The sequence below is a fragment of the Plectropomus leopardus genome, chromosome 9 (genome assembly GCF_008729295.1).
Source record: "Plectropomus leopardus isolate mb chromosome 9, YSFRI_Pleo_2.0, whole genome shotgun sequence".
Classification (NCBI taxonomy): Eukaryota; Metazoa; Chordata; class Actinopteri; order Perciformes; family Serranidae; genus Plectropomus; species Plectropomus leopardus.
The window spans coordinates 9,986,977-10,014,393 of NC_056471.1; the positions used below are offsets into that span (position 1 = coordinate 9,986,977).

General features: G+C 39.6%; 2 protein-coding genes across 3 annotated transcripts; one reads left to right on the forward strand and one right to left on the reverse strand.

The window, feature by feature from the left end:
- On the reverse strand, positions 1–13,337 carry acsl4a (acyl-CoA synthetase long chain family member 4a). 2 transcript variants are annotated; one of them, XM_042493636.1, is made up of 15 exons: positions 13,272–13,337; positions 10,218–10,734; positions 9,466–9,643; positions 9,253–9,362; positions 8,173–8,311; positions 7,916–8,066; positions 7,426–7,549; positions 7,199–7,270; positions 6,911–7,050; positions 6,652–6,824; positions 6,484–6,558; positions 5,540–5,728; positions 5,216–5,330; positions 2,769–2,926; positions 1–2,574 (listed from the first exon to the last, which is right to left on the reverse strand). In XM_042493636.1, the coding sequence occupies exons 2-15, from the start codon at positions 10,572–10,574 to the stop codon at positions 2,417–2,419; spliced, it is 2,139 nt and encodes a 712-aa protein (XP_042349570.1). In that variant the 5' UTR covers positions 10,575–10,734; positions 13,272–13,337; the 3' UTR covers positions 1–2,416. The 2 variants fall into 2 exon arrangements, with proteins under 2 accessions (XP_042349570.1, XP_042349569.1); XM_042493635.1 differs by lacking the exon at positions 13,272–13,337 and adding an exon at positions 11,124–11,392.
- A 3,789-nt stretch (positions 13,338–17,126) lies between these two features.
- Positions 17,127–21,820, forward strand: eif4ebp3l (eukaryotic translation initiation factor 4E binding protein 3, like). Its single transcript, XM_042493763.1, has 3 exons — positions 17,127–17,523; positions 19,970–20,146; positions 21,249–21,820. The coding sequence occupies exons 1-3, from the start codon at positions 17,391–17,393 to the stop codon at positions 21,275–21,277; spliced, it is 339 nt and encodes a 112-aa protein (XP_042349697.1). The 5' UTR covers positions 17,127–17,390; the 3' UTR covers positions 21,278–21,820.
- Positions 21,821–27,417: the final 5,597 nt, after the last annotated feature.

Here is a 27,417-nt window from a genome sequence, read left to right on the forward strand (position 1 = left end):
TTAATACTAAAAAGATTTTATTCTTGAAGTATTGAACAAGGCATGTGATCATAATGATGGAGTAATAAATACAAATACGATCACCAAACAACCAACTGTAAAGTGACTGTCGATGTCTGCGTCCTTAAGGTTTTAATGATGAAAATCCATTAACACGACAACACTTTGAAAAATACATAGAAAACACTCCTTTAATATTAAAATGACTCCACTTCAAATGACCGTATGATAATCAAATTGTACATCAACCTGTTAACTGAGGTAAAATACGCACAGTATTACAGTTTGCCCGTTCTGACTAGCTAAAGCATTTAAGCAGTTAATAATTAAGCACGGTTACTCTTAAATAAATAAGGTGCCCACAAGAATTTGTTTCCTTCTTCACAAGCAGCCCATTTTTTGACAATTTCATATATTAAAACATTTGCTTATCTTCCTGAGTCATTTATGTTTACATATTTTGGTCTTACTGTCTGTATAAATTAACAAGCAGCATAAATAACATCAGTCAAAATAAAAAAAAAGGTGTATAAGCAGACATGATCATGGGTAAGCTTAATTCTACAGACGGGTGACAATTAAAGGAAAAACGTGAATATGTGAGTTTAGAAACATGAATTCTATAACAGGTCCAGTGCATGGTATAATTTAGCAATTAGCATCCAATCATGATGGGAAAAGATCTTCGTGACTTTACAGGAAAGATCACTGTTAGGGATGGCAGGGGTTTCAACCACAAAGACTGCTCAACAGGCTGGTGTTTCTATAGGAACAGTCACTGAAGCCACATCTGTATTTAGATTTATGGGACATCAGTAAATGTGGGGGGGGGATTGTCTACGACAGCGCACACTTGATAACCGTTTTGCTCGTATGTTAGTGTGATCTGTGAGGAAAAACAGGAGATCGACTCCTCCTCAGTTGACGGAATGTCAGATCAGGACGTGATCAGGACGTGATTCATCAACCAACTCAACAACTCGTCACAAAGTTGAATGCACTTTTGAGAGGTCAGTGGTGCTAAAACCATAGGCACTGGTCAAAAAAGTAAAATGGTCAGATGAGTCATCCTTCACCATATTTTCAACAAGTGGGTGGGTGCACCGAGAGAACTGTACAGGCCTGAGAAATTGACCCCCATAGTGAGGGGATCTGGTGGCTTTGTTATGCTGTGGGAGGCATTTTGCTGGCATGGTTTGGGACCACTTGTCTTTTTAGTGGGAAGGCTCACCACAAAGGGTCACCGTTTTTAAATGTAAACATACATCGAGGAAAATATGGAGAAGATGGGCACCAGCTGAACTAGCATCCTGTCTGACATTGCACAGATGTTGGAAAAGTAAAACTGGATGATCTATGTGCTGCATCAGTTTCCAAAGATATTAGGAACTGCACTCAAACTTGGTTAAATCCTAAAGAGCTATATTCAACTGAGAGGCTAATTTTTCTGCCTATCTGAGGGAGCAGAGGACTCTGGCAAGAGAAGGAGAGAAGGGGTGTCCTTCACAGTGAAAAAGGACCGGTATGACAGTGGGAATGTGAGGTTCTACGTAATTTAGAGGTGGCTGCAGAACGGCGCTGCCTCAACCCAACTGACATCCTAAAGAAGATTTTGTACCAATGTGTTAAACAGCACTCCCCATCACCATCATGAAAACACCAAATTAAGTGAATATCTTTCAGAGAACGGGATTCACCCCCCAATAGAGTTCCAGAGACTCTTCAAATTAAAACCAAGACAAATTGATGCTTTTCTAGCAGCCCGACACCTTACTACAACACCTTTTATGGGTTTTTCCTTAAGTTTTTCACCCGTCTGTAAACGATCAATGTCAGGGTATGTCTGGGTGGGGACACTTTTCTTCAAGTAAACATTAACATGGCAGTTTTAACCACTTCTGTAACAAAATCGTAAACTATCTATCTAGATGCCACTTCTGCTTGACTACACAAGTACTGCAGACTGAAGGCACAGTAACATCAGTACTCCAACTTTACAAAATAGCAATACAAGCCTCCGTGATGAATACGGTTGTTAATATTTTCAATGGAAGTAACATCAACCATTGGCAACATATGGAGGACAGTGGTACTTTCTTTCACAAACTAAGTGCCAGGAGATTTAAGTGGATGGCAGTTGAGTGCTATAATGGCATCAGACCCTTTTTATAGAATAAGAGTTGCCACTGGAGTGCATTTCTTTGACAATCAAAACCTCTATACACAAAATAGAAAGCAGCACACATGGATAAACAGCTACAGCTATCTACAGCGTCAACCTTTCTCTTCAAGACATTTTCATTTGGACGCCTGTGGTACACAAACAGCATAAAAATCCAACTGGGTACCAAGGAGATTATTTACAGATCAAGACAGTGGTGACAATGGAGAGACTTTTGGGTGAAATTTTGCCAAGTTATTTGCCCCCATACATTCTCTCTATATGGTGGAGATAGTGGTTCTTCAGCTCTTTCCTCTTCAGCTTGAACGCATCTGTGACAAGACCTGTCTCAGGGGTCCACGGCTCTGGACTCAAATGTACCTTCACTGGAATCTCAAACCGCTGGAGTTTAACTATAAGGATGAAAAGTGAGGAGGACAGGAGAACAGTGAAGCTCGCAGTATAGTACAATGACTAGTGCTCTTTTCTTCTGAAATATTACAGCAAACAGAATATGCGAGGAGATAAGGACAGACGCAGCATGCATAAAAGTAACGTTAAGTGCGGTCATACCGCAGTATCATGGAAACACATGGGCATTACTTACTGTTAGCAGCAACCTCCTTGATCTCCTTCAGAACCTCTCTTTCCATGTCGGGGTGGGTGCAGATCTCCTCCCACGCCCCCTCTATGCCTCTCTGTTTGGCCAGTGCTGTCATCCTTTTCTGGTTGGGAACCACAAAGCTGATCACGTAGTTCTGGTCACTGAAAGGATGAGCAATAGAAACAAGATTGATGAAAGGCTGCAGAGAAAAATGTGCGCGGAAATGTGCTGCTGAAAATTTGCAGTTGAAACATTTAAAACTGTTGAAATTACCAGCTAAAATCACAGTTGGAATGGCATTCAATCCAATCCAAAACAGAGAAGTTGAAACAATGAGAAAGGAGGTGCTGAGAGAAGCTACATTTTTAATTTAAGTGCAAGCACCGGATGAAGTGTTAATTGTTAATTGAAAGCGCTGACTACAATTGAAGAACCAGTTAATGGTCTAACACTAGAAGGAACTGAAATGTCAGGTGAAGTGTAGTCGAGTCAGCTGAAGTGGAAGTCTCCACTTTTCAAGTGTATAAACTGAAAGAGGTCTGTCGAGGTGTCTGTTCCTGAAAGTCCTGAAAGCAGTTGTGTTAATAGAGAGTAAATTGTGTTTGAATAGTAGAAGATTTTTTGTGCTTGTTGGAGGTGACCTGAAAAGTTCAAACATGTCAGTGCAAGTGATAGCATGGTATTATAAATGTTAGCTGAACATAAAAACATGAACGCAGTTGAAATGTTGGTTGATGTCGCAAATATATAGCAAAAGTGAAAAATTAAATAAGTAGGACTGTGACCTAAAGGTCAATGTATGAGTTGGGAAAGTTGCAAAACACACAACTGCTATTGCTGGAATATCTTGAGTAATTGTTAACATGAGAAGTCCAGGGTGGGACAGGGGTGAGTATACAATATTAAAGGGTGGTTCCATTATTTTTTCCTTCTTTGAGGTTTTCATATCCCTCTGTACCTTTTCAGTAGTGTTCCTGATGTATTCGTTTCTGAAAACTTTGGTCTAAATATGTGTCAAATTGCTATTTTACCAACCCTTTTGAAAAACCTTTTTCTCACATGATGAAATTTAGGTTTCTACATGATGATGTTGCCACAGAAAAAAGGTGTGTCATTGATTTATTGAGTTTGGGGAAGCAAACAGGAGTCATAGTGTGGAAGCTAATCAATTTACTGCTGTGAATGCCGTGTTAGTGTGGTTCTGAAGGCCAAAAAGCAACAAAAAAACGTAACAATCAAGGCAGCGGTAGACCAGTGACTCCCAGTAAAACTCCCATTCTACAAGATAAAATAACAGTTTTGGGTCAGTGGACTCTGGTGGCTTTGAAGAAGATAAAAAAAACGGCTTTAGTCAATCAGAAAAGGCTGTCAAATGACAAGGTGAAGCAGTGAAAATAATCTGAAATATTTCACTGCTGGCCCAATTTACAACCACCAGGCAGTAGTTTTACTTTGCAGTACTCCTGTCTGCTCCTCCACACTGGAGGTGTGCCAGTTTCCACTTACTGGAGTCAATACAGTGAGTCACTGACTTTTGATTTTTGTGGCAAATGTGGTTAAAGCAAGTATAGTGTAATAAATATTAGTTGAAATATACAGTACAAATGCAGTTTTATATTACATTGAATCTTGATGTGTCTTCAAATTGTTAAATAAAAATAAAATATCATTATACTTTCCTCACTCTGGATGCTTACACTACTAGTATCAGTGAAGTGTGTGTGTGGGGGTTGAGGGAGGGGAGGGCATCAGCACTGTAACCTACGTCAGTGCTTTTTTGCTCACAGCTAAGTGTTTGTTTCCACTTGAAACACCCATAAAAGAACACAGATGGACCTGTCTTTTAAATATGATGTTTAAATGCGTTAATAATTAATTAGTTATGATACTGTGATGACCAAATTTGTTTTCCAAATATAGTGAAACGAGAAACTAAACCTAAGAACTGGAAAACCCAAGTGTAAAACACATTACAGTATGGGTTTTTTGGTTGTTTTTTTTTTAGGTATGAAAAAAATCAGGTTAGTTTTTGTAGTTTATATTTATTGAATGAGTTCTACTAGGTCAAACTGAATATTTCTTTAGGTAGGAAAACTTTACATACCATATATAAGAATTCACAATATAAATGAAGTCCCCCACAGTATCATCATAGTTACACATGAACCCCAAACACTGATATATTTCTTGTTTTTTTTACATCTGCTATATGTAATAAATATTAAAGTTACATAGCATTTCATAAGTATTTTAATCCATACTTAAGCACACTCTAATGCAGGGTTTATTTTCTCCAACTACTACAGTAAGTATGAAAGCAAGAACATAGCAAGACTAATATTTTTATGCTTGTTTTGTGCATGTATTCATACATATGGATATGGAAGACAGGCAGTACACAAAAACTGTAACTGTATTTTTTCCAACACCTATCAAGGCAATTTACTCACCTGTTTGCGTAAGCACAAATGTTGTCTATGAGAGAGCAGTTTTTCAGAGCAGACTCCACTTTACCAAGAGACACATACTCCCCGGCCTGCAGCTTGACTAAGTCTTTCTTGCGGTCTAACAGAGAACAGAAAAAAAAAAAAATCTGTTTAAAACAGTGCTCTGTTATAGGGCACAAACAGTTTGCCTGTCAGAGGTTGCAGTCACACTGACTGCAGTTCAGAGCTATGAAATCAAGTATGAACGGGACTCCTTTTACAGACACCGTCAGATGACACCCTTGGGGCTGAGTAAAGAGTAACAAGTTGAAAAACAAATATACACACCCACTATCTGTAGACAGCCATCGGCGTAAATCTCTCCTACATCTCCGGTGCAGAACCATCTCTGATCGTTTTCATCCACAAAAAAGTCCTGAATGTTGCTTTCATGCCTGTAGTAACCCATGGTTACATTGGGGCCGCCAATTAGGATCTCCCCTCTTGGGTTTGGCTTGTCTTGGCTGGTGTAGCCACCTGAGAGAAAGTGAAAAATGAATTAGTTAAATAAATATAACAACTGTACATGGGCTTTGAGAGCTCAACACAATGCAAAGAGACAAAACACATGCAAATGAAGACGCACCTTCACCAACCTGATTACCCATGGGTGTCATTAAGAAAACCAACTCGTTAAAATAACATGATTTACATATTATACAGATTGTAGATATATAACTAACAAATAACTATGATAAATAGTAAATCAGTTAACTATAAGGTAATGTTAGGTAAGCTCCAACTGAAGGATACTAATAAGTTTGAACTGGCAGTCTAATAATGAGCAACAGGCTGACGCTAGGTTAAGTGCAGATCTGCGATAAGATCTCAGCCATCAGATTACAATGTCATAGTAAGAGAAAAAAATACATTTTAGGTAATTTTCCACCGCTTCTGGCAGATGGCAGACCTTAACAACTTCATAAGCCAAAAACCATGGCAACAACAAGCTATCCCAGCCTCGTCTATCACTTTTTCATGTCCCCTGCCATCAGTTTCTGTTGTGTTTTGAGCTTCTTGCAGTGCTTTTCCTAAAGTATATGCTACACGTGTCATCAAATTTATGGTTTAGCACTGTCAAGTTGCTTAAGAGGTCTCTTCATTTGCTTGTGTTGTGTTTATTTGCACTCTGTTGAACTCTCAGAGCCACAGTATAATTATACTGAAATATAAACATACTTCTCACATCGCGCTGCAAGTGCAGCATCGTACAAACAGGTTTTACAACTTACCTTCAGCCCAGTCTCTGAGTCTGACCTCACAGCAAATAAGAGGAGCCCCTACACGACCGGTACTGATGTCCACAACTGTATAATAAGACACAACATCTTAATAAGATGAATACTCATTCTCTTGTCTTTACACTCCCTTACTGCTCAAAGCTTTAAACCTCATCTCACCCTCTGTGATGGTGCCAGCTCCACAGGTTTCAGTGAGGCCATAGCCCTGACCCACCGGACAGCAGAAACATACATTCATGAATCTCTGAGTGGCCGAGGACAGGGGGGCTCCTCCAGACAACATCATCCTCACCCGTCCTCCCAGGAGTTTCTTCACTTTCCGGAATAACAGGCTGCAGACAGATTGCGTATGAAATTTAACTTGAAAATCACAACTCTATTGCTAAAGGGCAATGATGGAGACACGTTGGTTTCTTACGCATTGCAGAGTGGTGCGTCATAGCCCCTCTTGATCTGCTCCAGTTTATATTTGTAGCCCAGTGTAAACAGCGTCTTCTGAATAAAGCTCATTTCCTGCACTTTACTCATAACATTCCTGTTGATGCGATCCATAATTTCCTTTTAAGGAGGTGGGGAAAAAAAGGATTAATTTATACATTTGATGATAAATAGGTTCCTAAAAGAATTCGTAAGGAGGAAAACCTGAGAAGGTAGAGCAGAGTAGTGAGTGATGGACAGTGGAAAGAATATGAGGCAAGAGTCTTACTGGCACAGCTGCCATAAGGGTGGGTCTGAGCACAGAGGAGTCTCCTTTACTTCCTTTCTTTATCTTGGTGGACTAAAAGGGAAAAGAAAAAAAGCATTGATTGCATTAGATTGACACAATGATTAAGCCAATGGCAAAAATGTGGACAAGTAACCACACCCATGTTTGTCATGAAGAAATTCAGCATGACACAAACAACACGACCTGGTGTTGGTGCTGGTTATTACCTGGTCTGACAGTGTTTGTGGGGACGAGTAGCCGATCCGACAGCCATATGTGACACAGGAGATTTCAGCTGTCATTTCCAGAACATGAGCCAGGGGCAGATAGGCAATGTAAGTATCATTAGGCCTGCCAAAACACATGGAGAGAAAGTGAAGGTTAGAGTCAGCAGCTACTACATGTTTTTCTGTTTCCCTTTCCAGTTATCACACTGAGCATCTGAGTGTGGTTAGCAGTTTGTGAATATAAAAAGCACAGTCTAACTGGTGAGTGATGGTTATTCTGCAGCTGGGACCAAGCACAAATTTAGGGGGAAAATTGTAGTTATCTTGATAATTTATCATAGCCAGTGTTTCAGCTGGAATAGATAAAAGAATGCTGAGTTACTCGGCGAGAGCTGTGAAGTCGGGGTAATCTGAACTCCGGCTTTGAGAATGGCGAAAGAAAACCTGCTGTGCAAACTTAAATCATACATACACTATACCAAAAACTCACCCGAGTCCAGGGATGCGTTCACACTGGCCTGTCATTCCTGCAATTAGATTTCTGTGGACAATCATAACGCCTTTGGGTCTGCCCGTGGAGCCACTGGTGTACATCACCACAGCTAGATCAGAGGGCTGGGGCTTCACAATGGGCCGTTCCACTGCAAGACAAACAAACAGCTATTGTCTTATACAGTATTAGTGAGGCTTTTCACCCCCAGAATTTGACAAAGAGGCACAAGCAAGGTGGGTCAGACGAATACACACTATTCTCAGGCAGCGCGCCCAGCTCTCGTACGGCCTGCATGCTGTGGGTGGACAGTCCTGCTGGGTAGCCTTCTGTGTGCACTTTTTTCTGGTCCACGTAGATCACATGCTTTAGTTTGGGGATCTGTGGAAGCACATTCTGGACGGAGAGAGAGGATGCTGTCAAAACAGGATGCCTTATCGCATGATTTCCTTTTATAAATAAGAATGATATCCAGCTCCACATTTGCTGACCTAATATTTATAATGTGCGAGGACTTGACATACTAAATAGAACATGTTATCATTAGGGTTGCAGCAATATACCAGTTTTAAGGTATTCTGTCATATCAAAGTTTATGGTTATCACACTGTGTATGTTTGCTTATCTACAATACTGAAAAAAAATGCAACCGGCTGGAGAATCACTCCTGCATTTTAGTTATTTTAAAAAGGAGACTTTTTACATTCCATTAAAAAATTATTTCAAGTTTTTTAATAAAACATTTTGGTTGAATTAAAATTCAACCAAATCTAATCATTCTGTTTCTAATTCTTTAAGGGTAATTCTGACTGCTAATAATAAAAATAATAATGCCATAATACAGTGAAACCAACGCATTTTCTGAGATGGTTATCGTACTGTGAAAATCTCATACCATTGCCACCCTAGTTATCATATTTACAGAAATGGTTTCACAACTCATCACATCCTTTAATTTATTTTTCTTTGGTCTAATTTGAATTTATATTCTGGGGAAATGCAAAGACCTAAAACAAAGCCACGGAGCCAATGTTACAAAAAAAAAAAGGTTTTTGTTTTTCTGACGTTTCTCACACTTACACTCCACATTCTTTTGTACTAGATTGAAAAACAGCTTAAAAAGCACAATGTGCTGAAAAGAACTTCCACAATGAATCGGATATGTCTTTACTGGAGCTTCTTGGAGATTGTTTTAAACTTAGTTTAAAAAATGACTAATAAATCTACCTTCTATCTTCTACATACATCAACAACTTGTTTCATGACCATAGCTTGAAGTTTGGTTCCCTGAAATCAGAGGGAGCGCTTCTGATGTGTGCTGTAATGGATTTACTTACTTTCAATTTATTCTCAAGCAGTTCCACACTGGTAACCAGATGGGTAACTCCAGTTTCGTTCAGTCCGAATGCAATTGCGTCCTCTCCCAGTGTAGCATAGAATGTCACCACTGTAATAAATACAGAATGCCCAGTGAGGAAAAACATGTAAACAAAAGTTATGTTATCACACCCTGTGCTTGCATGATAGTACACGTACTGCAAAATACTTACACGGGAAGTTGTGCTTGAAGCATGCCTGAGCAGCAATCATCCACTCTGCTCTGGTTTCACAGAAGATAGCAATCATGCTTTTGGGCTGCTGCCCCAGAGCTGCCAGTCCACTGCCAAACTCACTAACTGCAGCGTCTACTTCATTGTAGGAGAGCCATCTATAGTCCCCCAGGATCAGCTGGTAGGGGAAAGAGTCAGTTCAGCAGCAGAAATCTTTGTCCTCACAAGCATCTCTCACCCCACAAAATTAAATAAACAGTACCGTGCAGAAGTCTTAGGCCACCTTAAACTTGGAAATTTTAGCGAGGTCATAATGATTATACAAATTTATTTCTCAGTAGTCTCTTTAACAAAACGCAATCAGAAGTTCACGACATACGGGAAATATGTAAACAGTATTTAAAAAAAGAAAAAAGTAAAACTTCAGCAGGATTTTTTTTTTTAAAGATTCTTTTTTTATTGCCTTTAATTGACAGGACAGTGCGAGCAAGAAACTGATTGTTTGAGCCACCTTTTGTACCATGTTTCACACTAACTATTGGCTTCAGTCTGAAGAAGCTATTTTGTTCTGATTTGTTTTGGGGGTTTAATACTTTGTACTTTATGTTCTCTGTATTCTTTGTTTGTATCTTCATAAAGAGACTGAGGAAAAAAATAGTCTACACATATCCTTATTACAACTTGGCTAACACAACAGGTCTATGGTGGCCCAAGTCTTTAGCACAATACTGTATAATAATGGGTATCCTTACCTTTTTAAATACTTTACCACTGGGTTGAACCTCGTTCTCTTCACTCAGTACATCTCTGGTGCCGAGACAATGTTGTTGTCCAAAACGCTGCACAGCGAACTCAAATAGCTTATCCAACGTGTCCTTACCGGGGAAGTCCTCCCTGGCCAGGGAATCAAAATGGTCCACAGAGCGGTACGGTCCCTCAGCATTGCCTGAAGTGGACCGGGCCTTTATCCGGTTGGACAGAGCTTTTCTTTCCCCGGCACCCGTGATGTAGTACCAGGGGAGGAAGGACAGGATGGAGTACAGCCATATCAGGAGGTGGATTGGAAATAGTAGGATAGATTGGAGGACCGAGTCTGATTGGAGAACCATACTGTTCTCTGAAAGAGTTTGTTTGAAAAGGAACTGAGCAGCAGAGGTGGTCAGACTAGTTCTGAATCGTGTGCCGGTCCCAAAGATTTTAGATGTGTATCACACAGGAAGCCTCAAAAAGAGAAAGGAATCTCACAACTGTAGTTTGAAAGCCTTACACCTAAAGTCAAAATAAAACAGAAAATATAATCAGAAAAAGTGCATTTATCAAGCACAGAAGAAATACCATTTCTACAAGCATTTTTACACGTAAAACGTCAGCGCAAAATACATCAGGATTTATTTTTTACCCTTAAATGTCAGTCATGTACCAATCTGTAAGAGGAAGTTGATGAGTCAACTAAGAAGGTCTAGTGGCACACTTCTCATAAAAAAACAGAACCCTGACAAAGCAATGGTTTGTAAATCAAAGACGTCAGCTACATACTTAAGGCTATATATCATCTGTATCTGAAAGACACAAAAGCCAATCCCTTGATAACCTCCTTTTACATCCAGGATGACTACGCTACGCTGGCTAGGAACAACACACATTCCGTACTTACTCACCTCCTTCTTGCTCTACACCAGACAGCCTCTGTATGTCTGTCAGCTTTCACTGCTCAATTATATGTGGGACCTCCTCAGAGGGTGTGTTTCAACCGTGCAAGTTGCCTCCCCTGTAGTGTTTGCCCATCAACAATGAAGGGTAGGTTGTGTGCACTATGCTGAAGAGCACTGAGCTGCGGACGACCAATGACAACACTCTTAAAGCTCACCCCACTCAGTGGTCAGCGAAAGGCCACTCAAGGACAAGCTCAGCCCGCTAATAACCTCACAGTGAAGGGTAGGTGAAGGAGTTAGACCTGACCACACTAGATGTTCCACTTTTAACTAGTTTTCAGCATCTGAGGGATGGAGGAGAGATGGAGGAGAAATTGAGGAGTTCAAAGTGATGACACTAAAAGTTGGCTTTTAGTTTTCAGCACATGAGTTAATAACCTCCAGTGTCAGAGCCAGCTGAGGTCAAGTAAAGGAATGAAACCACACACTGTGTAATTGTAGCCTACAGCTGTCATGTGGGACCTCTTTTCATGTCACAAAACAGAGACAGAAGATGTGACGCCCACAATATTATACAACAAAAAGCTTCTTATATGATCCAACAGAAAGCGTCTTATACACATACAATATGACTATCTATATACTCAGCTACCTTATCTAATTCATGGTGCAATATATTGATGTGCCCATCCCTCTCTGTCCTTACGCACACTGTGATTCACAATTCTGTGACTCATAGCTCTAACTTACGTCACATATGTCTCCATATATACAGAAAAAATCTGGCTGAACTCCAGAAGATAAATACAGATTGTGAACCTTGCAAACAGAGCTTTAGCTTTGGTTTTTGCAGTGTGGTGCATTACAAGTCACTGGAACAAGCAGTAGTAACCCCGAAAACATTCCTGTGTAAGGACAGCCTAAAAACAGACACTCCCTTTCATGAAAAACAGCTGTCAAATGAAGACTAGTTGTACCACTATCTGTTATCTGTTTGTGCTTGAATTGCATATGCAAAATAATTCATTTGCAAGGCAAACAAAAACACATTAACAGTATTTGTGGAGAAAAAAAAATGCAAAATAAATGTACTATATGTCTGGATTTCTCCAGGTGTAACGTATCTGGCACACGTGGGTCTTAACCCTTCAACACCTGAGGAAATTGGCCTGATTTCTGTCAAATGCATGAGAGGAAGAAGGCATGAAGCAACTTTTAAAAAATGACCAAAACATTAGCAGGAGTGTTTTATTTTGTAAAATAACTAATATATAATTATTCAATTTATAAATTAAGATTTCTGGAAAATTTTCCCCTAGTTTTTTGATAATATCATTTATTCACCCCAACTACTTTTAGATGATTTCCTTATCACCTTGTAAGTGTTTTTTTTTTCTTTTCAGGTTGTTCATCGCCTTTATTCTTTTTCAAAAAAAGTTAAACAAAGTTTCTTATATTTCACAGGTTTAGACGCTTATAAAAGGCGTCTGAACGCAGCACAAGGAAACTAATGACGTTCCAGGTGTTAACGGGTTAATGATAATCACGTGTGATAAACCCAATCCGGTCTGTCAGACTTGGAAAACCCAAAAATTCCACTTACTCATCGCATATGAATGAGTGATTTCCATGGCAACACAAAGTAGCCATTTTGGATGGGTATCGCTAATGTAACCCATATTAATTATTACGATTTTAGAGCGCGAGACGCCCAAAGTCAGCGTGGGGTTGTTTCTATTTAAAAGCATCACGTTCAAAAATGTCTAATACGACACAAAAGCTTTATGTAAGTTAAATCCGCAAGAAAATAATTTATCGACGGTGGCTTCCTTCAAAATAAGATGCTCCGCGAGGCTAATTCGGCCTCCATGTATGTTATTTGACGGTTATCTGACAAAGGCTGGGCAGCGCGGAGGAAGGCGGGATGATGACAAAAGCCGCCGCACGCTGCTGGTGCGGCTCCTATCATTGAGCAACCAGCGGAAAGTGTGATTAACGTCAGCTACTGAGGATGTAGCTAAAACCAATTCAACATTGCCCACACAAATTAACCCTAACACAAATCTACAAACGGATAAAGGCCGTAATGAGATTACGGTGGCCAGCTAGAGAGTGATACCCTGCTTATCTGGAACACGCTTGAGGCATTCTTACCTTCAGCGGCGGAAAACACAGCCAGTCGTGTCTCTCTTCCCAGAAATGACCTAGAGTTACCTCTTCATGAGGACCTAGAAACCCGGAACTACTACGTCATCTGATTCCATATTTCTGGACCAATGAGAAGCCGGTGTGGATTTGCCCTCTTGTTTCCCCCGTTTCGTTCTCGAGAGGAAAAAACATGTATCACAGGGAAAACATTTTACAAATGGATCCGCGTATGGTTCGTCCTCTGATTATTCCGTTTCAAAATCCAACGAACAAATTAACAGCGCGGTTATTTTATTTTTCTGTTTTAAAACCAAAAACGTAAAGATTATAAAATAAAAACAGAATAATAATCAGCGTTATTCTATTTTAAAATAAAATGAGAAAACGGGGAAAGTATGTCGAGTTAGTCCGTGTATGGTTCGTTTTCTTTGATTGTCTGTTCAGGTAATTCAATATTTTACTTAGATGTGTTTGTGTTTGTGTGGGGGTTGTTCAAAGACTGTACACAGCAGATGGCTGCCCCTGAGGATAAACATTTTATACATTTTAGGCATATAGTGCTCTTAAGTAGCGCCTCCAGCCACGTTTCAAATGAAAAAAAGTACCTCGTGTCTCATGTTTTTTCTGTTTGCTCTAAATACAATAAAATAAAGTTACATAGTAAAATTTTCGTTTCATTTACATGTGCTCCTTTTCTTTTATGTAAACAAACTCCAAATCTGAATGTTTTCCATTTCAAAAGTGTCATCTACCTGGCAGGGGTGATACATTGGGGGATTCGCCTGGGGGTCCAGGGGATCCTTCCCATAGAATTTATTTTAAGCCCTGTTTAAATGCTTTTTAAAATGCCCTCTGGCGCCTTATTTACCCTTAAACACTGTGTTTTTTGTTAAAGACAATATCAGCAATTGCTCGTGATTAGTTTCGAGTCCAGAATACTTTACTTTATAATTTGTAAAGTCCAGAATACTTTACAAATTATAATTCAAGTTGAAAAAGGTATTTGAAAAGTGGTGGAATGTAAGTACATGCATTTATTCAAGTACAAGTAGGCTATGATTGGAATGACAGATATATATACATACATATACATACACACACAAATATGTGTGTGTGTGTGTGTGTGTGTATATATATATATATAATATATTATATATATATATATATATATATATATATATATATATATACATACATACACTTCCACTGCTACTGAACAAACAGATATCTCGTCCAGAAATCCTCATTGTGTGTGCACTGGAGGTTTCAAGTCTCTCCATCACATTTGTGTATGTGCATAAGGTCACTGAATGAAATAAGACAAATGTATTTTAAATTTAGCAAATGCAGGTAGGCCCAGGTAGGTGGTTAGCAGTGTTGCCTCACAGCGAGAGGGTCCCTGGTTCGAATCCCAGTTGGAACGGGGATGCAGCTCAGGTTATTTGGTGACTCTAAATTGCCCTTAGGTGTGACTGTGTATGGTGCGTGTAAGGTTGTCTGTCTATATGTGTCGGCCCTGCGATGGTCTGGCGAACTGTCCAGGGTGTACCCCGCCTTCCGCCCAATGACAGCTGGACAAGCAGTTACAGAAAATGACTGACTGACTGTTAATCAAAAGAAAACCTGTTGTCCTCAAATGAGAGAAGTTACGGTAAAACTTTACTTTATCCCGAGGGAATTGCTCTCTGTCAGTTACAATGTAAAGTTATAATAGTACAAATATTAGTCGTGCAAATAAATAAAGTGAATATAGCCACAAGCGGCAAACTCAGGTTTGCCTATTGATTTTATTTTTAAGAAAGATAATATTTATCAAAAGAAAACCTGTTGTCCTCAAATGAGAGAAGTTAAGGTAAAACTTGACTTTATCCTGAGGGAATTGCTCTCTGTCAGTTACAATGTAAAGTAATAATAGTATAAATATTTGTGGTGCAAATATAAACGTGAATATAGCCACAAGCGGCAAATGCAGGTATGCCTATTGATTTTATTTTTAAGAAAGATAATATTTATCAAAAGAACCTGTTGTCTCCAGATGAGAAATGTCAAGGTAAAACTTCACTTTATCCCGAGGCTCAATATGGTTTCTTAGCCCCCCCCCCTTCCAAGTCATAAACATATCTAAATATCAAAGACTGATTAATTGGAAAAATTGTTTATGAGTCATGGTCATCTTCATGGACCCCCCAGATATTTAACTGTTGATTGCAGCCAAATTTTTTTGACCAATCTTGCTCATTGATAACAGAAAGTTATTCATAGTATATTCGTATATTCATCCAAAGATACTGTAAACCACGTTTGTGTAGATCAACTCAAAGTTCTATTCATTTAAAACTTTTCCAAACAATTCAAAACCGCGGGAAATCCAGTAAGCGGACCTTGAGCAATTCAGGGCATTTTTGTAGAGTACACTCAGACTGAGCTGCACCTGTACGACCGATTTCACATCAACTGGGTTTATGGTGTGACGGGCCGCATGGCTTTTTCAAAAATGGCCTTCATTACAGCACCACCATGTGGCAGATTGGGGTGATTTTTGATAGGCATGTTCATAACACTAGTCCAGATGTCTCCAGTGATTTTCATGGGGATTGGTTGAAGTCAAATGAATTAATAATTCATAAATAACAATTAATTGGTTAAATCCCCCAATTTCTTAAAAAGAAATTAAACTACAGCTTCGGCTATATTTTATGCGCGCGCGCGCGCGCGCGCAACCACACACACACACACACACACACACACACACACACACACACACACACACACACACACACACACAGTTAAAAAAAAAAAAGAGAAAAGTGGCTCCAGTGTATCTTTGTCGATGACGCCACCAAGTGGTTGGGAAATAGGAGTATTTTACTCACAGGAAACAGCACAGGAACTGAAAGTGTAAATTGAATTTACAAAGTAGTTTTGATTTTATCGTGTAAAATGAAATATTGCATTTTTTTTTATCACGTTTGTTGACACTTTTCTCCCCCCCACCATATTCGGTCTCGCTTTCCATTGTTAATGCTTCTAAGTGGAAGTAAAAGTAAATGAAATTATTAACAAATTCTGTCACCTCGTCTTGTTGTCCTCATTTTGTGTCCACTGTGTAGAAACCGAGTGGCCTACGAAACAAATAGAAAATCGCTATTAGTTTTTTAATAGTTTCTCAAATATCTTTGTCAAAAACAAACAAAAAAAACAACTTATAGATGGGGTAAGGGTAATAACATCAGAATAAGGTTAAACGCACAGTAATAGGCCTACATAGTGCAAATATGAATCAAGTAATAAACAAAAAAATACTATAGGTATGAATAGGCTATGTTATAAATAAACGAAACACATAACAGAGAATAGCCTACAGGAAATGTCATGAAAGCCCTTATTAATTGACTGCTGTTGAAGTCATCAGCTACGTGGGTCTTTAAAAATACGTGCACACTCTGCCACCTGCATTAAAACGCCAGTGGGAGGCAGTGTTGTCGAGTGAGAAACAAAGACGAGGTGGAGTTGTGCTTGTTTTGACCACCAGAGAAGACTGAAGAGAAGCTTTCCTGAGGGATATCTGCTTTACGAGTGTGAATATCACACGAGGTGGTTGGTAACTTTTTAACTACTACTTTTTAACCGTTTATTTTCTCGTGAAGAGTAAAACAACATAACTACGAGTTTAATCTTGAAAAAGTGTGTTTTCATACTATCTGACAAATAGTCTGACAACAGTTTTTGTTCTGTTTTAACATAATGTTAACACCGCCCCCACGAACTGTATTTTACAAGAAAACGTGCGCACCACACAGCCTCTGTCCCACGTGTCTCAAATAGCTGTTGCTCAAAAACATCACGAGTGGCTGCTGCAGCTGTGGGTGCTACAAATACAGCACATGGTAGCGTTTGGTAGCTGCTTGTAGCGACGGACACCACCGGGCCCCAAACTCTGAGCTGGACTGACTTCTCAGTTAAAGTTGCTCAACTTTTACATTTGCAACCGTTAGTTGTAAAATACTAACAACTTTGAAGTCGTCTATCTTTGTGCAAGGTTGTGCGCGAGCCATATATATCGAGTTCGAGGACCTTTAGAAACACCTGTCCCGCTCCGCCTGCAGCAGCCACGCAGAAGCTAGCATGTCGACTGGCAAAAATGAAGTTAAAAGCTGCCCCATCCCGACCAGGGTGCTCACCCTGAAGGACTGGTCCCAGCTACCAGACTGTTACAGCCAGACACCCGGGGGGACCCTCTTCTCCACCACGCCTGGAGGTAAAAACTGTGGATTGCGACGCTTTTTTTTTTGAAGTGTCATACTTTGTCTACTTTTGTTTTCTGAAAAGCGTTTACGCTACGGAACTTTCGAGAGAAAGTTAGCTAACTTTAGTAGCTGTAACTCGACGGTTTGTGCGTACGCTCAAAAGCTCACAGTTAAGTGATGCGCTCTCGCGAGAAGCTGCAAACAATACAAACATGCTTAAATCTGCCGATAAAATACAGTTTTTAAAATATTTAGCTCACCCAAACATGATAAAATTTATCAATGGGAAAATGTAACAAGTAATTAAAATCCGAAATAGCGTAAAGTTGGATAGATGCCTTATTGCTTAGTTTCTGTACACTGACGGATGGCTGCAGCTCTCTTGTTGTCAACAAGTTTGGTAATCGCACCCGTTGTCTCTCAAATTTGCTGTCGTCTGTTGACTTTGGTAAAGTGAACCAAACAATGCACTTAAGACGTACTTTTATATGTTATACTTGTACATAAGTATTCTTGAGTCAGACTGTATTTTTTTTCCAAAATATTATGTTTCAGAGTACAATAGTAGCAACTTAGAGTTGCATGAGACTTGAACACTGGCATACCAATGCATAACACAGTGAGGTCTTAATAGCCATGTGTTGCTACACCAAACAATTACAATTACTGATGTAATGTTTCAAAATAATAATAGTGTTGCAGTACTTAGATACTTTTTTGGAGTGTCTGTACTTTACTTTATTAAGTTAATTTTATATTCCTGTCAACTTTCACTTATAATTCTCTACATTTCCCTAAATAACAATTTATATTTTACGCCGCTACATTTCCCCTTAACATTTTAGTAAGTAACTACAAAATAGGGAAGCAAGGGACAATGGTGTTGAAGGACAAAGAAAATGACATGATGGGAAGATAAAACAGATTTTATTCTTAAAATCCTTAAAACTCCTAATTTTTTAAGTGTAATGCACACTCAAATTTTATATGGTTTATGTTATGATGAAATGTATAATACTTAAGTGCATTTCTTTATCATTGAATTACTTTTGATACTTAAGTACATTCAATATCACACACTGCATGACTTTCTAATATTCTAATAGGTGACTTTAACTTCTGCCAAAGTCATTTTTTTGGCATGATATTTGTACATTTTCCTAATTATGACTTTCATATGCTTAATCCATCACTAACTGCTGTCAAATGAATACCACATAGTATCAAACAAGTATATATTTTCATTGCTGACATCAGAACAATAATAGTAACTTTGACTTACAAGAGACATGAATATTGACATAAACATGACAAACAAAAGCGTAACACACACAGTGAGGTCTTAACAAACTGTCACTTGTTGCTGCGTTGAAAACACTGACTTCTAAAGACAACAAGAGCTGTCTAACCCGTGACTTGTAATTTAAAGGGTGTGTGTGTACAGCTGCCAGAACAGTGATTGGCCTCTGCCTGGTGGAGGAGTTGGAGGCCGTCCTATCCCCGCCGCTCTTTGCTTTGCATTTCAGGAACAGTAGGGAACATTCTGTACAAGTTAAGAGGAGGAGGAGGAAGGAAAGGCAATGTCTAATGCATGTGCAGAGTGAGCAGTGTTTTTATTTTTATTTTTAAATTTATGCAAAGTTGACTGCACCAGTAAATGCAGCATAGGAAGTTGCAACAAAAACTGATTTGTTTTCCACTTTGTGTGCAACACATTTCACCGATGGGGGCATGCCATGTGTTGCAGGACTGGCCCCCTTTTTTACATAACTGCTCTGTGTGCCAGTGTTGCCTTGCAATGCAGTTGTTGCGCTATGGCTTGCATTCCAGCCCCCTTTCCTCGCCCCAATTCTCTCTCTCTTCCCCCTCTGCTTTACTTCCCTTTGTCCAGGATGAACTGCTCACCATTCAGTTATTACATAACATGTTTTTCCTTGTGGGGAAGCTGAGCAGATACTGTACAAACTCCAGCAAAGATGCAGCAGAACACTCCTTGACTCAGTCATGTCCTGGTCAAACTTCTCACAACACGTCATTTATGACACTGTTTTCGCTTGGAGAGATGGCCCAAGTCCAAGACACGCTGAAAAGATGTGGCATGCTGCACGATTTGTGTGGATCTTCAGTTATGTCACCACTGTGACAAAACTTGAAGAAAGCTGTTCTTTGATACACACCTAAGCATGTAATTTCTGCAGTGAACTATATAAAGATTTCACCCCGTCAAAGAAAAAACATGTGGCTTTAATCTCAGGGCCTCTTGCTTCAAAGGGAGAATGTTTTGTGCTCTGATTTCCTAGAACTCACTGCAGTGGCAGACTTCAGCCCTCCCCTCTGCACACACACAGAACCCCCCCCCCCCCCCCAACCCCCCCCCCCCCTTCACTCCCAGGAAGTGAGATTTTATGTTTACTGTAGGTCAAACACCAGACTTTCTTTTCTCTATCTTGAACACAGGTACCCGCATCATCTATGACAGGAAATTTTTGTTGGATTGCCGAAACTCCCCTCTTGCCCGGACCCCCCCATGCTGTCTGCCCCAGATCCCAGGGGTAACAGTACCTGCTACACACTCTATGGGGAAACTGCAGGATCTCAAAGAGGAGGCTGAGGAGGAAGAGAAGGACATTGCAGGTAAACAAACAACTAGCTTGACTAGTTTTATAGAGTGAACTTTACTGATAAATGCACATTTCCAAGTTCATGTGTGCGCTCACATACGTCCATTTCCATACACTTTTCATGCTTTTCGTGGTTTTAAAAAAATCAAAATATCTCCCACAGTGCACAATTTTGGAGTCTTGGCTAATAAGAAGAACTTCACATATCAATTTCCTCACGTGCTTTTCCAGCTTAATGTGGAATTTTTATGCACTTGCATCCCTTTCGTTTCCCCCACAAGTCATCATTTTACATTGCCATGAGTACGCAGCATGTGCTAATACAGCAGATAAGCGCTGCATGTGTTCCTGCAGTGCTGTGCGTACATTTTTGCAGCACAGCAGTTGTGCTGGGTTGAGTAGTGGGATAGGATTGCTCAGTCATTATCAGCATGTGCTAGTTTAGTCTTTCAGGGGCTGTGCCTGAGTATAACCAGGCGTTTAAAACTAGGCCAGGGGCTTCTTACTCAATGTATATCATACTGTATAGATAGGCTTTCTCTGTGCTTTAGGTTCATGTTGTCAGCTGTTAATTTGTTGCTCCAAGGTTAAGAAAGGTAACAGCTCTTTTAGCAAATGGATTTACTGAATTTTCTGTGTTTCTGATAGCCCTCACCAGAGGATACAATAGCTTGTTGATAAAAGACCCAATTTCTGCAATGATTCATGACAGCCTAACCAAAGATTTGGGCTCATGGGCAACTTTAGACAGCTATGTATCATAGAGTGAAATATATCAATCTGTCAATTTGTCCCTCTCAATCCCTCCTGTCAAACTAAAGACCACAAGGATTATTGTTGACCCCATTATATCTCTGCCCCCCTTATCTTGGTTGGTAAACACACAGGATGTGTCATGTGGTCTGGATTTTTGAGCTACATCCATTTAGTTAAATGTCATTGTTTTTCTCTTGCCAGTTACAAAATGCATTGATAAGCTCTGCACTTTGCCGTCTTCTCTGTCAGCCGTTAAGGTGTGGTCGTACTTTGGGTGCAAACACAAATGTTAACTGCCAGCTGATTGTCAAATACCTCGCCTTTTAATCCTAACTGTTTGTTCTCTCCATTTTCAACAGATGAAAACCAATTTGAGATGGACATCTGAGCTCCAGTATTACCTCCTGTGGAGAGTTATTAGTTCAAACACCTCCAAGGTCTTTAATGACTGTAATGTATTACATATAAAGCTTTTTTTCACCTTTTTTTAAAAAAAAAATAAAAGCTTTGTGAGGAACCAAAAAGAATTGGGGATAAAGTTGGAAAACTTTAGGGTGTTTATGACCCTAAAAAGTCTGTTAAGTAAAGAAATGGGATTTAATGGGTTGTTTGGTTGCTCACTCACTTTGGAGCTGCAGCAGGATTGAAAAAATCCATTTTGATTTCACTTTTTTTAATCTTTTGTAAATAACATTGTACAATGTAGCCTATTTTTTAAGTTGGGGAATATAAGATGATTACATTAAGACATGTAGAGTTTTTCACTGCAGGCATCAGTTGTTTTGTTGTATTTCTCCCCCAAAATGGATGGCTAACAAGTGTCTCCTAATACTGGGGGTCAGGGCCTACTGAAAATCAGCTCCTATGCTATTTTGTATGGAGGGAGAACTGAAATGTGAATAATTTCAAATAAAGGCAATTCAAAATGTCAGCAACTGTGTGTGTGGTTTTTTTCATTAAATATATATTACATTCTATTAATAGCAATGTTTAGGACATTGTTGTTTTTGCATCTATTATGTTAAGTGTATTAAAACCATCGCTGTATGTAAATTTCTTACCTCATAGAGCTGCATGCCTTCGTGAAGAGCATTCATTCTATATTACACACACAGAAAACACAGTGTATAGCAGGGAAAAAGGCCTCCTTCAGTCAAGTTACTGCCTTATTATTATAAATATTTTCATAATATTTAGGAGTTTTATTTTTAGGTTTTGCATTTATATTTTTTCATTCAGTGTTTCAAGTCATGACAATTTGGCCCTTGAAGCTCAATGCTTGTGTTTCATAAGGGCCGTATGCCCTGTATGGAAAATCTGTGGTCTGTTAATGTGTGCCTAGTGTACAGTATAAAGAGGAGGAGCTATATTTCCTTAAGAGCCTTTCTGTAGCACCTTGTGTAACGGAAAATCATGTGGCCACAGAAACCTACATCTTAGGGAGTTGCGTAACTGTCTCATGGATGGAGTGGTATGTTTTAGAGCAGTGGTGGAGTGAACTCCCCTCACACAGGCAGAAACACTTGGCCTATCTGGGTCGAATTGAAGCTTTAGTTATTAGCGTTTAGGTCAAACATAAGCATACTTTATGTTGCCCAAGATGGAATATTAAACAGTCTGATATATTTCTTAGTACATATACCTCTGTTGATACTTAACCAATAAAATGCAGAAGTGTATTAAAAGCAAAAGTTTTATGGTAATTTTGTAATATTTTGAACAACAGAATGTGTATCATTAGCAAGGCTGAAAGGCTGAAGGCTCCTCAGACCCATGTACACTGTGTATTCAGCCTCTGTCACCAGGGTCAGGGCTAGGTATGTCTGCCTGTTCCAGACTCTGAGCCGTAGATTAGGGAAGCTGACTGTAGGAGTAGGTCTGATTTTAAGGAATGAGGTCAGCTGCAGCTCAAGGCTAGACATATTGAAACCTCTCTGCAATGTGGGGGTGGGCTGTGACACCTGCTAGTTTTTCACCAGGCAGTTCTCTCAGATATGCAATGGTGAATTTATTAATAATGTATGAGTCATTCTGAGGCACAAATAGCAGAAATATTTGTTTCAGCAATGATGACCCCAAAACTTTGATTTTTAACACAATTGCTGATGTTTTAGTATATCTTTAAAGTTAGAACAGAAAAGCAGTCCTCTCTGTATGGCATCATGTGTAAGTTTATGATGTGGGTCAGTCTGCTCAGCTGGTCTAGTCCCATGGTCTTGCAGGTGTGACCGTTAATTACTTTGTATTGCATCAAAGTTAACTACTGCCTTTTGGCCAGGAGGCTCTGACTTACATTATTTTATGTAAGATGAGACTCATCACAGGTTTAAGCCTGTGCTCAGTATTTGGCTCATCACAATTCTTCTAAGAGCATGCTGCTTCCTGTGTGCCATAGTGTTAGTGCGCCCTACAGCAAATACTGGACCCAAATGCACTGAAGCGTATACTGATAAGATAACTTTTTGCCAAAGTCAGAGTAATACTTCATCACTTGGCTTCTTGTAAAACGTGCAGCCTGACCTGCATGTACTGTTTGAACAAGTTTGTGTGTATGTTTGCACTAGGCTGCACGTGAGAATAAGGACAGGTGACTCTAAAAAAACAGCACATGCTCTTGCTATGTAGTTTTGAGGGATTTCCTGTCTGGCAGAGAGGGAGATATGAAACTGAAAATGATTCTCAAATATTTTTTGGTGAAACACGGTTTGGAGTGGGTTATTAATGACATGTACATTTACTGGTACCCCAGATGTACCAATCCTATGGGATTCTGGAGTGGCCACTAATGTACAAACATAGCTTAAGTGACCAGAATAAGGGGTGAGAGCTGCCATGCCATGTCATGCTACAGGTTTATATAGATTCATATATAGGCATTTGATTTTATTCCTAATACAATCTATTTTTATTTCTATAATTCCCAGGTAGCCAAAATGACCTGGCCGATTATCTGCCCGCACTCGGCACGCTTGAAGATATAAGTCAGAGCAAAAAACCTGACCCAATTGTGGCTGTTGACACTACCATCACAGGGGTGTTATCAGAAACAACCTGGCCCAGCATCGTCCAAAACTCAGCGTGCCAGAAAAATGAGTCGGACTGCTTCTAGTTGCCTGGCTCAGCTTAAATGCAGGATAAACAACGCCCTAGAATCGGATGAAATAAACTGGCCAGATTCTGCTGTCATTACAGGGCTTTTATCAGATTTTGGGCCCAGCATCGGCTCAAACTCAGCACTCAACAAGAAATAAGTCGGACTGCATCTGGTTGCCTGACTGGCCTGAGACTCCAGGTGAATGACACCCCAGAATCAGGCTAAATAAAATGGCCCAATTACAGCTGCCAACACTGCCATCACTGGGCTGTTATCAAAAAATTGACCTGGCCCAGCATTGGCCCAAACTTGGCACACCTGAAGAAGTAAGTTTGGCATCTGGTTGCCCAACTTGGTTGAGACTCAGGATGAATGAGAATCGGGCAAAATAAACTGGCCCAATTACAGCTGCTGTAACTGCTTTCACCAGGCCGTTATCAGAAATGACCAGGCCCAGAATCGACCCAGACTTGGTTTGCTGGAAGAAATCAGTCAGGCTGCGTCTGGTTGGCCAACTCGACTGAGACGGTGGGATTCTGGGATTAATGAAACCCCAGAATCAGGCAAAATAAACTGGCCCGATTCTGGCTGCCGACACTGCCATCACTGGGTTAGAACTAACTACTCAACGCATCTACAATATATTCCTTTACCTTTATCAATAGGTCTGACCCATGGAAAACCAGTGATGACAAATCACATCAACAGTCTCATACCTAAAAAGTCATGGCTTTAGATGATACAAATGCACACATATCATTGTGATTACAGGTTTTAAGTTTGTTGAATTTGGACAAAAACTCACAAATGAATGCATGCAAAATCCCTTATCCATCTGCACAATAGCATGACAGCCAATCTGTATTTGTCATAGATATTGTGTCATTTATTATCATTGTACAACACAAGGCTGCAGTAACAGAGTACAGTTGTAGTCTCTTCATGCTGCACGAAAAAACAAACACAAGACAAAAATAGCCGTGCATTCCTGTTGTGCATTTTTTGAATTTGCGTCAGGAGGAGGAATGTTAACAGTGGCAAAAATCACAAACGCCACATATATATGTTAAGTTTTCTTCAGTCATTTTTAGTTAATTTAAATGTGCAGACAATTTTGCAGCAGAGTGGGAGACCCTTGCTGGCACTTTTATCACTGAGCATGTGACAGTGACACATAAGCTTGCCAGTAACTCACAGGACAAGGTATCCATCACAGAGCTCGGTCCAAAACTGTCTGCAAACATGCCATCGAAAAGGCTTATTTTATAGTTTATATGCTGGATTCTACAGACCCTTATATTGTTATATTGTGAGCCTTGCAAAAATATAATTCCATATATTTTCAGAGGTACAATTTGTCCAAATTATTTAGAAAAAAAAAGTATTTAGTGCTATTCAACTGTCACACAACACTAAAGCAAAATAGTTACCAAAAGTGTATAAATGTAACAAAATGTTTTGCTTGCTCCTGTTATAAAATGCTTCATAATGGCTTTCAGATAAACAGCCAATGGTTTGAATGCCATACATCCATAAAATGTTGTTTTGGAAAATATTAACCATGTTCCACTGTAAACAACTTCCCCCCTGACCACTCCATGCTTTCAGTCTGAGTTTCAATGAACTCTTGCTCTATTGCCCTTTTCCATAGACGAACTATTCCCCCTTTTCATCCCCTTCTCCCTCCCTGCTCCCCTTCCACTTTCCCTGTAAGAAGGTCGGGAAGTGTTGGGCTGGCTGACGAGGCTCTATTTTTGTCAGCTGCTCCTGCTGAAGCCGTTGGTACAGGCTCAGGCTGAATTGCCCGGGTGACGATGTAAACAGACACTCACACACACGGCCTGCGTGGTCACATCTATCATGACAGGGTGGGGACGGGGGCTGAAATGAACTGCATTTTTGCTTTGCTGTTTGTCTCATGCATGGACACATTCTCAGACTTAACATTATATTATCTTAGATACTTATTTGCAGGAATTAAGTCTACGGTTTTAGAGAGTGACTTTTGATTAGTAAATGATATTCAGTTCCTAGATGTGCTGCCCTTTATGAACAGCATGTGTCTCAGATTTGATTTCAGTTTGTTGGATTACAGTAGATTAATAGACAAGTAGAGTACATGTCATCACATCATTATAACCCCTGTGGACGAGGTTTGCAACAAAGGTCTATATGAAGGTCTTGAAATGTAGAGAATTACAAGAAACACGTTCACTGCACTGAGAGCAAACCTTGGCCATACTCACAAATACAACAAATAACTTTGGAATGACAATGGAGAACACACTTTGTTGCCAAGTATTTGGCACAATTTAAGGGGAAAAAAGGCTATCATTCCTTTGCTATTTGTTGTAGAATCCCCGATATGCCTCACAGGACAGTCTCAGATCAGTCTTTTAACAGCTGCTTCCAGGCGATTGCTTAATGTGTCACCAGTAACAGTACCTTTCACCAACATGTTTTCCATGCATGACTTAGTGTGAACCAGCTGTAAATATAGCTTAGTGTGTATGTCAAAGGTCAGGTCCTTGTTTTTCGGTAGTACCCTCGGTCCACAACTCGGTCTGTTGTTTCAGGCCTACTATTGTACACACTCATTTTGCAAGCTTTTATCACATGTTGCTACATGGTCTGGTATCACCTTGCAGAACAGAGAGACCCCTTCCTTTTAAGCACTGTCAATGGCAGCTGTAAAGCTGGCTGGCTGCTGGTATGCTACTATGTTCATACTAGACTCATGTAAAGTCATGCCTGATAGAGGAACTGAGATGATGTTTCACAACCCTAACAATCCATGTATGAGTGTGCAGTACATATGCATGCGTGTGTTTATCAGACAGCTGAACGGGGACGGATCTACCACATTTGGTGCCCTAGGCATGCTTCCCCAACCCCAACAACAACAACAACAACAACAACAACAACAACAATAATAATAATAGTTGTTGTTTTAGTTATTATTATTACTATTATTATTATTACTAGTAGCAGTAGTAAAGATAATGATAAAAAAATAAAATATTAAATAAAAATTTAAAAAACCTTGTTGTTATTACTACTAGTAATAATAAAAGTAATAATATTAATACAATTAATTCCTCAACTTCTTTCCTCTTATTATTATTTAATTAGTAGTAGTAGTCGTTTTTATTTTTATTATCTTGTTTCAATAGTAACAAGAGCTAATGAGAAATCAACACAAATAAACAACTTTTGGGCAATTTTGCCACCCCTCTTCTGAGTGGCACCCTAGGCAGCTACAAATGTCACCTATAGGAAGATCCACACCTGCAGCTGTAGTTAATAGTTTGTTGACAAGTTAATCTATATAATATACTAACAATACATAGAATATGTCTGTCTTTTGTGTGCTGTATTTGTACATGTACTCATACCTACTGCATATATGCATGTGTTTGTATGTGTGTGCACGT

What these genes read in the sequence shown, in the direction of transcription:
- acsl4a (XM_042493636.1), bottom strand. Translation starts at nt 10,574, where the DNA reads ATGGTTCTCCAATCAGACTCGGTCCTCCAATCTATCCTACTATTTCCA. An exon ending in TGCTTGAGAATAAATTGAAA is followed by an intron (nt 8,312 to 9,252) that starts GTAAGTAAATCC and finishes CTCTCCGTCCAG; the next exon opens with AATGTGCTTCCACAGATCCC. An exon ending in ATTTGTGCTTACGCAAACAG is followed by an intron (nt 2,927 to 5,215) that starts GTGAGTAAATTG and finishes TCATCCTTTCAG; the next exon opens with TGACCAGAACTACGTGATCA.
- eif4ebp3l (XM_042493763.1), top strand. Translation starts at nt 17,391, where the DNA reads ATGTCGACTGGCAAAAATGAAGTTAAAAGCTGCCCCATCCCGACCAGG. An exon ending in CTTCTCCACCACGCCTGGAG is followed by an intron (nt 17,524 to 19,969) that starts GTAAAAACTGTG and finishes TCTTGAACACAG; the next exon opens with GTACCCGCATCATCTATGAC. An exon ending in GGAAGAGAAGGACATTGCAG is followed by an intron (nt 20,147 to 21,248) that starts GTAAACAAACAA and finishes CATTTTCAACAG; the next exon opens with ATGAAAACCAATTTGAGATG.